The sequence below is a fragment of the Orcinus orca genome, chromosome 4, assembly GCF_937001465.1.
Source record: "Orcinus orca chromosome 4, mOrcOrc1.1, whole genome shotgun sequence".
NCBI classification, from domain to species: domain Eukaryota; kingdom Metazoa; phylum Chordata; class Mammalia; order Artiodactyla; family Delphinidae; genus Orcinus; species Orcinus orca.
Genome location: NC_064562.1, coordinates 120840881 through 120854947, shown reverse-complemented (window position 1 = coordinate 120854947; position 14067 = coordinate 120840881). Strand labels below are relative to the sequence as shown.

General features: G+C 36.6%; 1 protein-coding gene across 8 annotated transcripts in view; it reads left to right on the top strand.

Annotated features, from left to right (window-relative positions):
- Positions 1–14067, top strand: part of PPA2 (inorganic pyrophosphatase 2) — an 85132-nt gene that overhangs the window by 16635 nt on the left and 54430 nt on the right. For 5 of the 8 annotated variants that reach the window (XM_012532974.3, XM_033427818.2, XM_049709502.1 and 2 more), the window contains 3 exons: positions 3691–3735; positions 8014–8067; positions 9517–9636. In XM_012532974.3, coding sequence (XP_012388428.2) covers positions 3691–3735; positions 8014–8067; positions 9517–9636 — 219 coding nt within the window. Of the gene's footprint in view, positions 1–1351; positions 1451–3690; positions 3736–8013; positions 8068–9516; positions 9637–14067 lie in introns of all 8 variants that reach the window. The other 3 variants (XM_033427817.2, XM_033427819.2, XM_049709503.1) reach the window with 2 other exon arrangements.

Here is a 14067-nt window from a genome sequence, read left to right as displayed (position 1 = left end):
AAAGATTTAAGGTATAGAATTTAAGAGGTTAACAAGAGGCTTATTTTAAGTAGTAGTAACAGTAGTAGTAGAAGTAATAACATTTGTGAATTATTTTGTTTGCTAGCCACCATGTGAACATATGACATTTTATTTAATCCTTATGAGTTGCTATTATCATCTCTAAGGACACCGGAGCCGAAGGCATGTTATTGACTTGTCTAAGGTCACGCAGCTGGTAAGTGCCAGAACCAGGTTTTGAACTAGCATTTCTGACCACAGAGTTCATGCTCTTTAACTACTCTATGAGACAGATGCTAGAAAGATAGTTGGGAAGATTGTAGTCTTTGAATAGTTATTCTTTTAGAACCTAAAATTACTTGACAGGTGTGAGGGTGGAAGGGATGTAAGTCAGGTCAGAGGGAGATCTGCTGCTGAAGGTGGAACTAAGAGGGGCTCGGAATATTGGAGCCTTCCAAGGACTCTCCTGACTAGCTGGCGAGATGGCATAATTGGCAGTGGATGTTAGTAGTCACCATGACGTTGGAAGTTCTTTTCTTGAAGTCTGAGTAGTTACAACAATTGGCTGACTTCATCTGTTAAGTAAGTTAACCAGGACTATGTTCCTGGTTGAGATTATATGGGACTAGTTAGTGGGGTGGGGTTTTCTAGAACTGTGGGGAGATGAGTGTGAGGGCAGAGGCCAGTGAAGAAGTGGGAAGCTGCTTCAGATGCAAGGCTGGTTTGACCTTTCTGGTGTTACCTCAGGGGCTGAATTTCAGGTATCATCCAAAGGTTCTGTAACTCTGGAGTAGGACTTATGCTGCCTTGCAGCCCTTCACAGGGCTGGACTGTCCATAACAGTGGCAGCGGGGAGAATAATAGCAAAGATTTATTGAGTGTTGCAAGCACTGTGCCCAGAGCTTGACTTGCATTATTTCAAAATGTGCCGGGCTACTATTATCATCCTTATTTTGTTAATGAGGTTTAAGTACCTTGCTCATGGTCACAAATCTAGTTTGCTGTGGAGGTGAGATTTGAACTTAGGTGCTCTAACTCCACAGACTGTATCTTTTTTTTTTTTTTTAAACATTTCTTCAGGCTTTATTTTAAATGATAGCAGGTTTGAGGTCAAGAAGACAATAGGTGATGGTGACTTGATATAGTAAAAAAAAAAAAAAGCAAAAGGAAAGGTATTTTATTCTAAACTATTATTTACAAACACATTTAAAACTATAGTCATTTCCTATAATGTCTGTAGAATTTTCTATAAATAATTTTCCCAGAAAGAGCGAGGAAAAGGATGCTCGGCAACAGGGGTACCCTTTTCTACAAAGCCTGTATCTTAACTGCTCTTGTGTAATTCTTCTAGCTCATTACTTCCGAGGAGTATTCAGCTACAGGACAAGGAGTCATGTAATCTGGAGAGAGAAAGAAACCAATGAGAGGGCAGAAAGAACTCCACAGTACTGTGTGTGTGTGTGAATGTGTGTATGTGTCTGTGTGTGTGTCCATGTGTTTTGTTTTGTCGTGGCCAGTGAGCTGTCCAACCTAGATATCTCACGTCTCCCAAAAATTCTCTTTGATTTTGGCCAAAAGTGCGTGCATTCATCTATTTATTTATTCATAGACTTATTCATTCAGTAAACAGTTATTGCATGCTTATTAGGAGCCTGACAGTATTCCAAGCACTAGAGTTGCAGTGGTAAATAAGGTGAATATAGTTCCCACTCAGCCGGAGGAGACTAACAACGTGAAAATAAACAAGTCAATCCGATAATGTTATGTGCTCGAAAACTACAATAGGGTAAGGAGGGTAGGAGTGACTGGTGGGTGCTGCTTCAGGTGTACTGTGACAAAATCTTTATACCTGATCACAGTAACAATGATAATAATAATATTTGGAGGAATCATGTGGTAGGTAGGGGTGGAGGTGGAACAAAGAGTGGGCTTTAAACATCCCAGTGGGCATAATATTCTGCCTAAGGAGGATGGGTTTTGGGGAACATGAGATTTGGGGTTATGAAAAATTGAGGATAGGGCAGGACAAAGTATAACAGGCTATACTGGTGAATTCTGGGCCTTTTGGAGACTGGTACACACAGTGGTTATGTAAATAGGTTTCCCTGGTTCCCAGTCCTAATGGGTAGAATGGTTGCACCTTATACTTTGGGTGGTGGTATTTTAGGAACAGGAATAATGTTTCCGGGCCGGCTTGGAATAATTGTTTTTCTGTTAGTTTTTGTTTCCTCCACTAGTTGTTTTGGTGTGTAAAAGTTACATATAATGTGTGAGCATTTGTGAATGGCATAATTTTTCTTCTCAACCCACCATACACTCTTAATTTAAAAGTGCTTGATGGAGGCATAGTAATCACACCTCGGTGGAAATCACAGGCAGGAGGTGCAGCCGAGTACTTTCATGGCTTGTTAGTCATACTCCCTGAAGTTTCATTCCAATAATGAAATGACTGTTTTAAGCATAGTCACTGGAAACTGCCAGTCTTTCCTTAAAGACTGAACAGAGCCTTTGCTTGTTTTATAAAAACTAGGAAAATATACTTGAAAGAGATGTAGCTTTTCTGATAATTTGTTTTGTGAAACACTTTGATGCTCATGCACTGGGGATGCAAATGCTGAGAGAAAGATGAAGTGGGCATTTGGTGGATTCTCTGTTGAATCAGGTTCCTGGAAGCCTCTGTAGTGGAGTATTTATTCAATAGGCATGTTTTCATTGCTCTGCAGTCAATGCAACTGTATTCTTTCATGAAATATCACAATCATAAATACTTTCTTTTTTAAATTGAAGTATAGTTAATTTACAGTGATTCAGGTGTACAGCAAAGTGATTCAGTTTTATATGTATACACACACACACACAAACACACAATATATATATATTCTTTTTCAGATTCTGTTCCATTATAGGTTATTACAAGATATTGAATATAGTTCCCTGTGCTATAGAGTAGGTCCTTGTTGTTTATCTATTTTATGTATAGTAGTGTGTATCTGTTAATCCCAAATTCCCAATTTATCCCTCCTCCTCTTTCCCTTTTGGTAACCATAAGTTTGTTTTCTACCATAAGTTTGTTTTCTATCATGAGTTTCTATTTCTATCTATGAGTCTACTTCTGTTTTGTAAATAAGTTCTTTTGTATCATTTTTTTAGATGTCACATGTAAGTGATACCATATGGTATTTGTCTCTCTCTGTCTGTCTTCACTTAGTATCATGATCTCTAGTTCCATCCATGCTGCTGCAAATGGTATTATTTCATTCTTTTTTATGGCTGAGTAACATTCCATTATATGTATATACCACATCTTCTTTATCCATTCATCTGTTGATGAACATTTAGGTTGCTTCCATGTCTTGGCTATTGTAAATAGTGCCGCTATGAACATTGGGGTGCATGTATCTTTTTGAATTAGAGTTTTTGTCTTTTCCGTATATATGCCCAGGAATAGGATTGCTGGATCGTATGGCAGCTCTATTTTTAGTTTTTTAAGGCACCTCCATACTGTCCTCCATATTGGCTGTATCAATTTACATTCCCACCAACAGTGTAGGAGGGTTCCCATTTTTCCACACTCTCTCTAGCATTTATTATTTGTAGGCTTTATGATGATGGCCATTCTGACCAGTGTGAGGTGGTACCTCATTGTATTTTTGAATTGAATTTCTCTGATAACCATCTTTTCTTTTATAGGAAAATGGCATTCCTACAAAGAGAGCACGAAATGATGAATATGAGGTATATCTAAAGGTTTTTATTTGTGTGTCTCACTTACATTGTCTTTTAAAGACCTTGATGATAGTTTGCATTTGTAAAATGATTCTGAATTATTCTCCCTTGCAAAACTTTTGTGTGCATTCTGATGTTTTTCTGCTTCTAGTAACTCTTTAAGGCAGCTAGGGACAATATTACCATTTTACTTTTTTTCCCTTGTGGTAAAATATACATAACATAACACTTAGCATTTTGTTTATTGTACACTTTTTAAGTATACTTTAAGTGACATGAAGTACTTTAGCATGTTGTGCAACCATCACCACCATCCATCTCCAGAACTTTTTCATCTTCCCAGACTGAAACTCTGTACCCATTACGCAAAAACTCTCCATTCCCGCTTCCATGCAGCCCCTAACCACTATTCTACTTTCTGTTTATGAATCTGACTATTCTAGGATCCAGGAACAACTCTTTTGGGGGTAGAGAAGAAAAAAAAAAAGTTATACCAACTATATGCTAAAATAAATACATTGTAAATCAATCTTTCAAGTATGTGACTGTCAAGCTTTTAATATTTCTTGACTTACGATCATCCCATTTCTTGCTGTTGATACCTTTTTATCTTGCTGTTTCCAGGCAGCTTTTCCTGCCACTTCCTTAGCCTTCTTTTCCCTTTCCAACCTTACTGCTATCTAGTCTCTCATCTGGCTGAAACTTATGACCCCAGCCTTTGAATCTACTTCCAAACATAGCTGTGGGGCTGTTTAATTCTTGTCACCTTTGCCTGCCCTCCATCTTGTATTTTCCTAAACTGGCATTTGTCAAAATGGTCCTAAGCCATCTGCATTGGAACTGCTTAGGGCCCTTGTTAAAATTTCTGATTCCTGGTGCATTCCATATCTACTAAATGAGAATCTCTGCTTGCTGGGGACTGGCTAGTCTACATGTTTAACAGGTGTTCCAGGGCATCCTATACACCTGAAGTTTGAGAACCATTGCTCTAGATGTTGAGTGAATAGACATTCAGGGGCTCAAGTCTTTATAGGTTCCTAGAGACTTCAAATGTTAAACTGGAAACAGTTGTTTCAGTGGGAGAAATGTATTCTGAGTACACACAGCCAACTTAACATTTAATTCTTAGTTACATAGTTTGTGTGTCAGAGACTACCTGATTTGAGGGTTTTTTTGTATTTTGTTTTTTTAAATTCTCTCCTATTTCCCCCACCCCCTAGGCCCTGGCAACCACTTTTCTACTCTCTTTATATGAATTCGACTTTTTAAAATTTTTAAGATCCCACATATAAGTGATGCCATGCAGTATTTGTCTTTCTCCTCTGGCTTATTTCAGTGAGCATAATACCTTCCAGGTTCATCCATCCTGTCACAAAGGGCGAGATTTCCTTCTCATGGTTGAATAATATTCCCTTGTAGGTATACAACATCTTTATTCATTCATTTGTTGACAGGCACTTAGGTTGTTTCCGTGTCTTGACTATTGTGAATAATGCTGTAATGGGCACAGGAGTGTAAATAGCTGCTCAGTATCCTGTTTTCATTTTTTTTGGATATATATCCCAAAGTGGGATTTCTGGGTTATATGGTAGTTCTATTTTCAATTTTTTGAGGAACCTCCATACTGTTTTCCATTGAGGCTGCACCAATTTACATTCCCACCAACAGTGCACAAGGGTTCCCTTTTCTCCACATCCTTGCCAATACTTGTTATTTCTTGTCTTTTTGATGATAGTCATTCTAACAGGCAATGAGCATCTATCTCATAGTGGTTTTGATTTGCATTTCCCTGATGGTTAGTGATGCTGGCCATCTGTATGTCTTCTTTGGAAAAGTGCCTATTCAAGACCTGTGCCCATTTTTTAATTGGATTGGTTTTTTGCTGTTGAGTTACATGATTTCTTTATGTATTTTGTATATTAACCCCTTAACAGATTTATGACTTATTTTCTTCCATTCCATTGGTTGCCTTTTCATTTTGTTGATGGTTTTCTTTGCTGTGCAGGATTTTTAGTTTAATGTATTCCCATTTATTTATTTTTGCTTTTGTTGCCTTTGCTTTTAGTGTCAAATCCAAAGTTTATTTGATATTTTAAGAGAAAGAAGATAGAAGGGTGATTTCATCTCATTTTTTTCCCCAAGTATATAAAATCTACTGACTGCTTTTTCATCTTTTTTTTTTTCCCCTGCAATAAAAATAGAAGGGAATAATAGAAAGAAAAGAACTGAAGGAGGAAGTAAATGCCCCTGACGCATACTCAACTTTCTGAATTTGAAATGTGTCCCCTTGTATCTTTGTGATTTTCTAATAAATTGCAGCAGGCCATTTTTGGTTTGTAATTAACACTAATCCTAGGATAACCAGACTAACATTGGCTTTAAAAAATTGCAGGTCGTATGCATTTTAGCCAGAGAGAAGAAAAACAGGCTGGAAATACACTCCTAGTGATCAGAAACAAATGATGAGGGAGAGTGTAGTTTGCAGGCTTAAAATTCAAACCTGCTCCATTGTTCTTTTGGTGTAATTCAAGTCTCCGTGAGTGCTTTTGGTAGGTGTCCTTGTGTAAAAGGATTGTCACTAGCTTTGTCTTCTCTGTCACCTCTGAGTATTCATCTGCATGCATTTGTTCTCTTATAGCCAGACTTTCAGGGATGAATAAATTATGTGAACATCTGTCATTTCCTTAGGTTTTTCTTTTTAACAGCTACTTCAGACATATTTAAACAGGTGCTGGGGTACCTCATGAAAGAGCATAGAAAATGAAACATAACAGCAGGCCTGTGTATAAGGTTGCTAAGATAGGTATGAGACATACTTCTAAGGAGCAATTGTTGAGAATTCATTCTCAGCTTTGTTCCTTATCTCGTTATGAGTATGCAGTTTTGTCACTGGTAAACTTTAGTCTTATCTAGAAGAACTTAAAAACCATCATTATTTTTGTGGCTTGATTTATATTTAATTGTATAAATGGCATTCTTTGAATTAATAGCATTCATGTTTCACTAAGAAAGCTCCAGATATTGTTTACCAGTGCTTTAAACCAGAGGTTCTCAACTCTGGCTGCATATGAAAATTGCTTGGAATGCTTTTAAAAATAAGCAGTGCCCTGGCTCCACCTGCGAACCATTGAATTCAAATATGTAGGAGATGGGGCTCTAAAAATCTTTTTCTTTTTTTTTACTCGGTTACAGCTCTCCAGGTGATTTTGCTGTGTGACACAGTTGAGAATAAGTATATTTAATCACTGCTTCTCAAATGATCTGTGGTGAAGGACAGTTTTTTTGTTTATTTCTAATCTGTTGTGAACTGATACTTTAAAAAAATACAATCAAAATGAATTATTAGAAAAGTGTAATTCAAGTGCCAAATTTTTATTATGAGGTTCAACAGTCATAAAAAGTACTCTGTCAGATTGTTATAAATGTTTCTAAATGAACCAGTAACAGTCAGATTACAGATTAGCCCTGGTCCATGACCACACTTGGAGTAGGACTGTTTTAAACCATTGCTTTGATAAGTTGTTGGTTACTGATATCAGAATGGCATACAAGTCAACTTTACCTGTAAGACTTTCTCTTTGTGAGGCCGTTACCGTAGGAAATTATTTTTACCCATCACTGATGTAGAGTCTCCTTTGTTTTAAGTACTCTGCAAAGTTCAGAAATGCTAAAAAGAAGCAGTGGTCCTTTTATAACTTTAGGGAACCAGAGATCACTAGATATGCAAGCTAAGCTTTAAAACTCTTTGTAAGCTTTATAACTACCTATACCAGTAGCCTTAATTTTATATTATATCATAATAACTTGGATTTAAATATTGTTTTATAATTTTAAAAATACTTCATAATTGTCTGTATTTTCATTTAAAATATGTAATTCATCTTCACAACAACCTTGTGTGGGGTGAGGAAGGAGATTATCACACTTACTTTGTAGACTGGAAAAGTGACACATTCAGCTCTCACTCCTATTTTAGCTGGAAAATAAAAGTTTCCTGGCTCCATTCTGGTTCTTTCACTACCCTGCAAAGGTATTTCCAGAAATGTAGCAACTCCTAACACTGTACAGTAGTGGGCAAGTGACACGATCAGGTTTAAATTCTGTTGTGTTTTAAACAACTTCTATAATTTTTTAGAAGGAATTTAAGGCATAGGCAGACATATGATGCAGACGCTTGACATTTTTTGTGGGAGAAAGACTAAAGCATTCTCATGCAGGAGATAAGTGAAAAGATAAAGGAAGGCAAAATTTTAAATGTTTTTTCTTTGTTGTTTTTTTAAATTGCAGAATTTGTTTAATATGGTTGTAGAAGTACCTCGGTGGACAAATGCTAAAATGGAGGTATGGATATATCCTATTAATATCAAATGGAAATGATAATAATGATATAAAAACTTGGTTTCAAGTTGTTTGCCATAATATTTTGAAATTGGGATGGTTGACAAACTTCTTTATAATTAAAGCAATGGAAAACATTCTTGTGAACTTATTTTGAATCTAATTTCAAAAAGGAAAATATTATTCAAAGCTGAATTTATACTTTAAAGAAAATGTTTTCCATTTTTGCCTCCCTAGTTTGTTATACACGTATTTATTTAATTTTCCTTGACTCCTCTGTCTTTGAAAATGACAAATATTTTCAAGATTTTCTTAAATAGATTCTGAGATGTATTTTGTTCATAGACACAACTGAAACATATTATCTGGGGCTGATGATAATTTTGGTTTCTAAGGACTTAATTTTCCTTTAGATTTTATTTTAGTCTACTAGGAATGAAAGCATTTTGCTGGCCAACTTGATTTCTGAGCACTTTCTAAGAGCATCTGCTGTTCCCCTGGTTAGCTTTTTTTTTTTTTTTTTTTTTAAGTTTTTCCATGAGACATGAACCTATCAAGAACTTCCCTTTTGCTTTTCAGAATTTTATGATTTCATCTTCAGTTAGGTAAGATCCCTTATAGTTCCGAATGAAATTTAATTTATGGTACTTAGTTTGTTTAGTTATTTAAGCCTTCTCCTACAACTTTGGATGTGATGGCAAGTATTATTTCAAGTGTTTAAGGATTGTTACGTCAGTATATATTTCTGAGATTTTATATTTGGAGGATTGTCAGTAACTTCACCAAGTCCTGGTAGTATTTTGTTGTTGTTGTTAATATTTTAATAGGAAAAAGTAAAGATATTAGATTCTTCTTTTGTTCTTGCTTTAAATACAATGTTTTATCATTCTGGCTACTCTCTACCTCACTTGGGTATAGGATCAAGATTCTGTGAGATTCTGCCTAATTTAAGCAGTGTTTATTCATTCAAACATGGCTTCAGTTATTTTTTATTTACTTTATAGGATAGTTTTTTTTTTCTTTTTGCATGGCAATTTGGATATGTTTGATTGAAAGGTAACTTTGAAATGAAATCACTTGGTGAAAATCTTTAAGTTAACTTTATTATAAGATTGATGGTAGAAAGTCCGAGATTAGTAACAAAGAGGAAGTTGATTAATCCTTATCCTCTTGCCGTTTCAATAAGCTTTCTTATTTGTGTTAGAAATAATGTGTTCATAAGTAATAGAGTGCCTAAAAATATAGTCTGATGTTTCTTTTCCAGACAGTTTTTTTTAATACAGAACAGTAAATTAGAAACAAGAACTGGCTTAATTTATTTTAAAGTGTCTTTGATCAGTAAGTTGGATTATGAATACTTAGTCTGATAATGGCAGATTTAAAAAATACTATTTGAATATAGGATTAATCGTTTCTTATTCCCCACCCCTCTTTTTTCCATGACCTGCTTAGATTGCCACGGAGGAGCCATTGAATCCCATTAAACAAGATGTAAAGGATGGCAAGCTTCGCTACGTGGCAAACATCTTTCCTCACAAGGGTTATATATGGAATTACGGTGCCCTCCCTCAGGTAACATTTTTGTTATAATGGTAAAACTTCTCTGTCTTCTGAAAAAATTGCCTTGTAAATCCTGTGAACTACTTGAATTTAAATTGGTTCTGAGGACATGTCAGTGTGAGAGATTTGTGAATATAAATTTTTTTAATGTGGAGTTTTGTTGTATCAGTAAATTTTTTTTTCAAAGTATATATATGTCTGTACTCAAGTTCTTAGAGTTAGGTATATAGAACAATCACATTTGGCATTTTGAATGTTATTTCTTTTTCTGGGCTTGGCTATTAAGAGTTGTGAAAAATGTTTTATCTCCTTTATCTGCAGTCATTTCTTTGGATATGACAAGTTATGCTTTTATATGCATTCATATATGACAGCATGAATTTTGTTTTTTAAATTTTAACAGATGAACCTTTTAAATTGTTGCCTCTTTCAGAACTCATTGTGAATTGAGTAAAGCAACTTAATTATATACTATTATGAATTTATAATTTTTAAGTGGGAAGCAATGGAAACAATGACTAAGTAATGGTAAAGCAGCATTCCTATTAGAGAGTAACACTATTTGCTTTTCTTCCTTTCTTCTCCCTTTTTGTTTTCTTATGTTTCCTCACTCCTGGGAAGTGGTAACTCCTTCCAGATAATTTAGTGAGTAAAACTCAGAATATGCAGATTCAGAAGTCTAGGTTTGGGGACACAGAGAAGCATCTGCCTTTATGTTTATAAAAGCCATTAGAGCATCTGTCTATCTGAATATTTAATTTTGATTATTTAAATTTTATTTATTAATTTTAATATTTTGCATGAAATTCCAAGATGCTTTTTGGAAATTATCTGAGAAAAGGAGGTCTTGCTTTATCCAACTCAGAAAAACAGCTGCCCATGTAGAATAAACATTCACAGGAAAAGAAAAAAGAAAAATGTTTTCTAAAGAGTCAGGCTGTCTTTGATGCAGTTAGACCACCCAAGTAGATACATTCTTGGTTAAAACAGGCATTTCTAACATGGTGTGCTAAGAATGAGGATGTCTGTTGAAACCAAGAAGGCAGGTTTTCTGACTCCCCAGGTGCCTAAGTAGAGACCCTGTTTGACCTAGCAGTGAAAGAGCAAGAATATTTTTGTTAAGCTTGGGGGATAGGTCTGTACGAGAAGACATAGATGAGGGGAAGGCCAAAGAAGCCGTTGAATTAAAGAAAGACAAAAACAGAGCCATAAAAAGTATGTATTTGTTTATTTCATTAAACATTTATTAAGGATTTATGTGCTATGCTGTGTATTAGGTGTTGGGAAAACAAAGAAAAATGAGAGATACGTATAAGGTCAAGGCAGCATAATCGGTGACTAAGAATGTTGATTTTGGAGCCAGCTTGCCACTTCCTAGTAATGTGACCTTGGGCAAGTTCCTTTGTCTTTCGGTACCTCACCCTCTTTATATGTAAAATAGAGATGATAAAGTACCTACTGCACATGGTCCTGTTGAGGGTAAATGAGTTATTGCACGTTTATGTTAGAATAGCGCCTAATAGATAGTGATCCCATTATTATTACTGTTGGTACTTTTATTATTATATGGTCTTTATATAGACTCTTGGGGGTGGGGTGATCATCAACCAACTAGTGGTTACAGTGGAGCATAATAGATGCTACTAACTCATCTTTTGTAGTTTATCTATTTAAAGTCCTGACAAATTTTTGTGCTCCTCTGCATGTGTTTGAATGTGCAAGATGCTCTTGCTGCTATTATATTGGTCTGTTAGGTGCAGTGGTTCTTATATTAGAGCAGAGTTCGACTGCCGCTGGCTCTTTGCCCCCTGCCTTCACCACTGCCTACCAAGATTTCATACTCCACCTAGTATCCAAAATACCATTTTGCCCATAAGAGAACCTTTTAATGGTCTCTTGTTGCTAAAAGGATAAAATAAAAAGTTCCTAATATGGCTCCCCAACCCTTCATGATGTGGCCCTGCTTCTCCAGCCTCGTTTTGCAGCCTTCGTCTTTCCTCACTTCCATCCCACCACAGCAGCTTCTTCAGTGTTTCGAGTGTCCCTTGGCGTTTCCACACCAGCCCTTCCTTCACAGAGCTGTTTATTCATTCTGTACACATTTTTTGAGTATCTAACGTTTGCCAGGCCATGTTCTAAGTACTGGAGGTAAAGCAGTGATAAAAGGGACAAAAATTCTTCTGGGACTTGTATTCTGGGCAGAGAGACAGACAAAAAAAAAAAGTAAAAATGTACAGTACATCAGATAGTGGTAAGCGTGTTAGAGAAAAATAAATCAGGGAATGGGGCTGGGGTGCGTTGGGATTGTTGCGGTTTACACGGGGAGAAGGCCTCAGTGAGGTGGTATTATCTGGGGGGAGACCTGAAGAAAATGGGAAGGTGTTTATCTTAGTAAAGACCTGAGGAAGTGAGGGCCATCTAGGGGAATTCATCAAGAAACAAGTATAAAGGCCCCGAGGTAGAAGGAGGCTTCTAGTGCCTGAGTAACAGAAAGGAGGCCAGTGTGGCTAGAATGGAAGTGAGGAAGAGGAAATCGATCTGTATTCTCTCTGCTGTTTTCAACCAGAGATCTTTAGTATCTTTTTACACCCAAACTGACGTTGTAGCGTGTGTGTGTGTATGTGTGTGAGAGTCTTCAGCAGAAGAATGTACTATAGACTGCGTAGAGGTGAAACACCAAACAAAAATAGCTACATAGATTCATGTTTATAAAAAGTTGAAATTAGGCCAGTTGATGGGCAAGGTACCGTACCCAGTATCTCTTTGCTTCAGGTTGATGTTAAGACAGAGTGAGGCTGTTAAAATGCAAGCCAGCCCCCGGTTCCATTTATGTTTTTGGTCTCGTGTCTAGCTTCTCTTCCTGCTCTCTCACCTCCACACTGGCCTTCTCACGACTGCTCTACGCTCCAGGCACACTCCTGCCTCAGGCCATCACACTTACTGTGTCCTCCAGCCCAGGACACTCTCTCCCAGTGGTCACATGTCCTGCCTTCTTAAATGTTTGCTGGTCGGTTACCTCCTTCACGGTGTCTGCCCAGAACATCCTTTACAGCTTTAACCCATGTACTCCCATTCCTCCTTCCATACTTGTTTTTTTTTCCCTTTTCCATTACAGCTACCAACTTCTGACATGCTACATAATTTAGTTATTATGTTTATTTTTAATATCTTTTAGCTAGAATGCAGTCTCCATAAGGGCAGGGATTCTGTCTGTTTTGTTCACTGATGTCTTCCAACTGCCCAGCTTAGTGTCTGGCACCAAGTAGGTGATCAGTAAATATTTGGGGATGAATGAATCCATGAATGCACGGTGTATGTTGCATTTGCTTCGTAGGCATGTGTGGGTAATTGGATTTTGCTGTTCTCTTACGATTTGTCTTGTAACAGCAGGAAGTTTGTCCAGAGCGGTTACCAAGCCAACCACGCTTGGAAGAACATTTAAGCAGCAGAATACTGTTGAAGTAGCAGCCTCTCCATTTAGCTTGTAATCCATCTGTGTGCCCTCATTTCAGACCTTCATCTGCCTAGACTGTTTAACCTTAATAACTTCCCTTGCAACAGCAATAATGCCTTCCTCAGAGTTTGAGTTTGGACTGGGCAAGAATCATCTTTGTCTTCCCCCTGATTGTGCATATTTCCCACATATTATTCAAGTGTAATAACTTTCTGTGTAAATATTTAGAGGACCTGTCTGAATAATGTTAAAGGACTAGAATCACTAACTTCAAGATTTCTTCAGTCTTAATGTAATATCATTGTATTTATTACTTTGAACTTCATTATAAATTTGGTTCAGTGACCCCAAGTTTCATTTAGTACCGCTTCTTAGCTTTATAACCTGGGACCAGTGACTAAATGTCTCTAGGCCTATTTGTTCATCTGTATCATCCTGCCACTTACCCCACAAGGTTATTGTGGATATTGAATGAGATGACCAAAGCAAGTTTAGCCCCGTAGTGAATGTTCAATAATATTATCTCGATGATGACACTGTTGCCACTGATTGATATTAGCAGCTAATAGTAAATAACTTTTGCTCCAGATTGAAGCTGGTGAACTTCAGGTAGCAGTTGAGTAGATCTTACTTCCTTTGACTTGATTATAGGAATTCTGATTGATCAGGAAGTAGTTCTCAAGAAGCATCTGTATACCCAGCTCTGTACCATTCAGTGATTTTTTTGAAGAGACTGAAGTACAAGATCATGGTGATTATAGATGTATTGGTTAATATTTATAAGATTGTAAGGTAATGATCTCAAAACCTTTGTGAGGGTGAGTAAGGTTTGTTTTAGGCTAGATCAATAATCTATGTATTCTGATTTTTTTCATAGCTTTATAGCCACCCTTTATATGAGTTTAGCATTATTTGTATTCTTCTTGATAGGTTTTTAAATTCTTTTTAAAGCTTTTCGTGGGTCCCTGCTAAAATTTTTCTATATACTT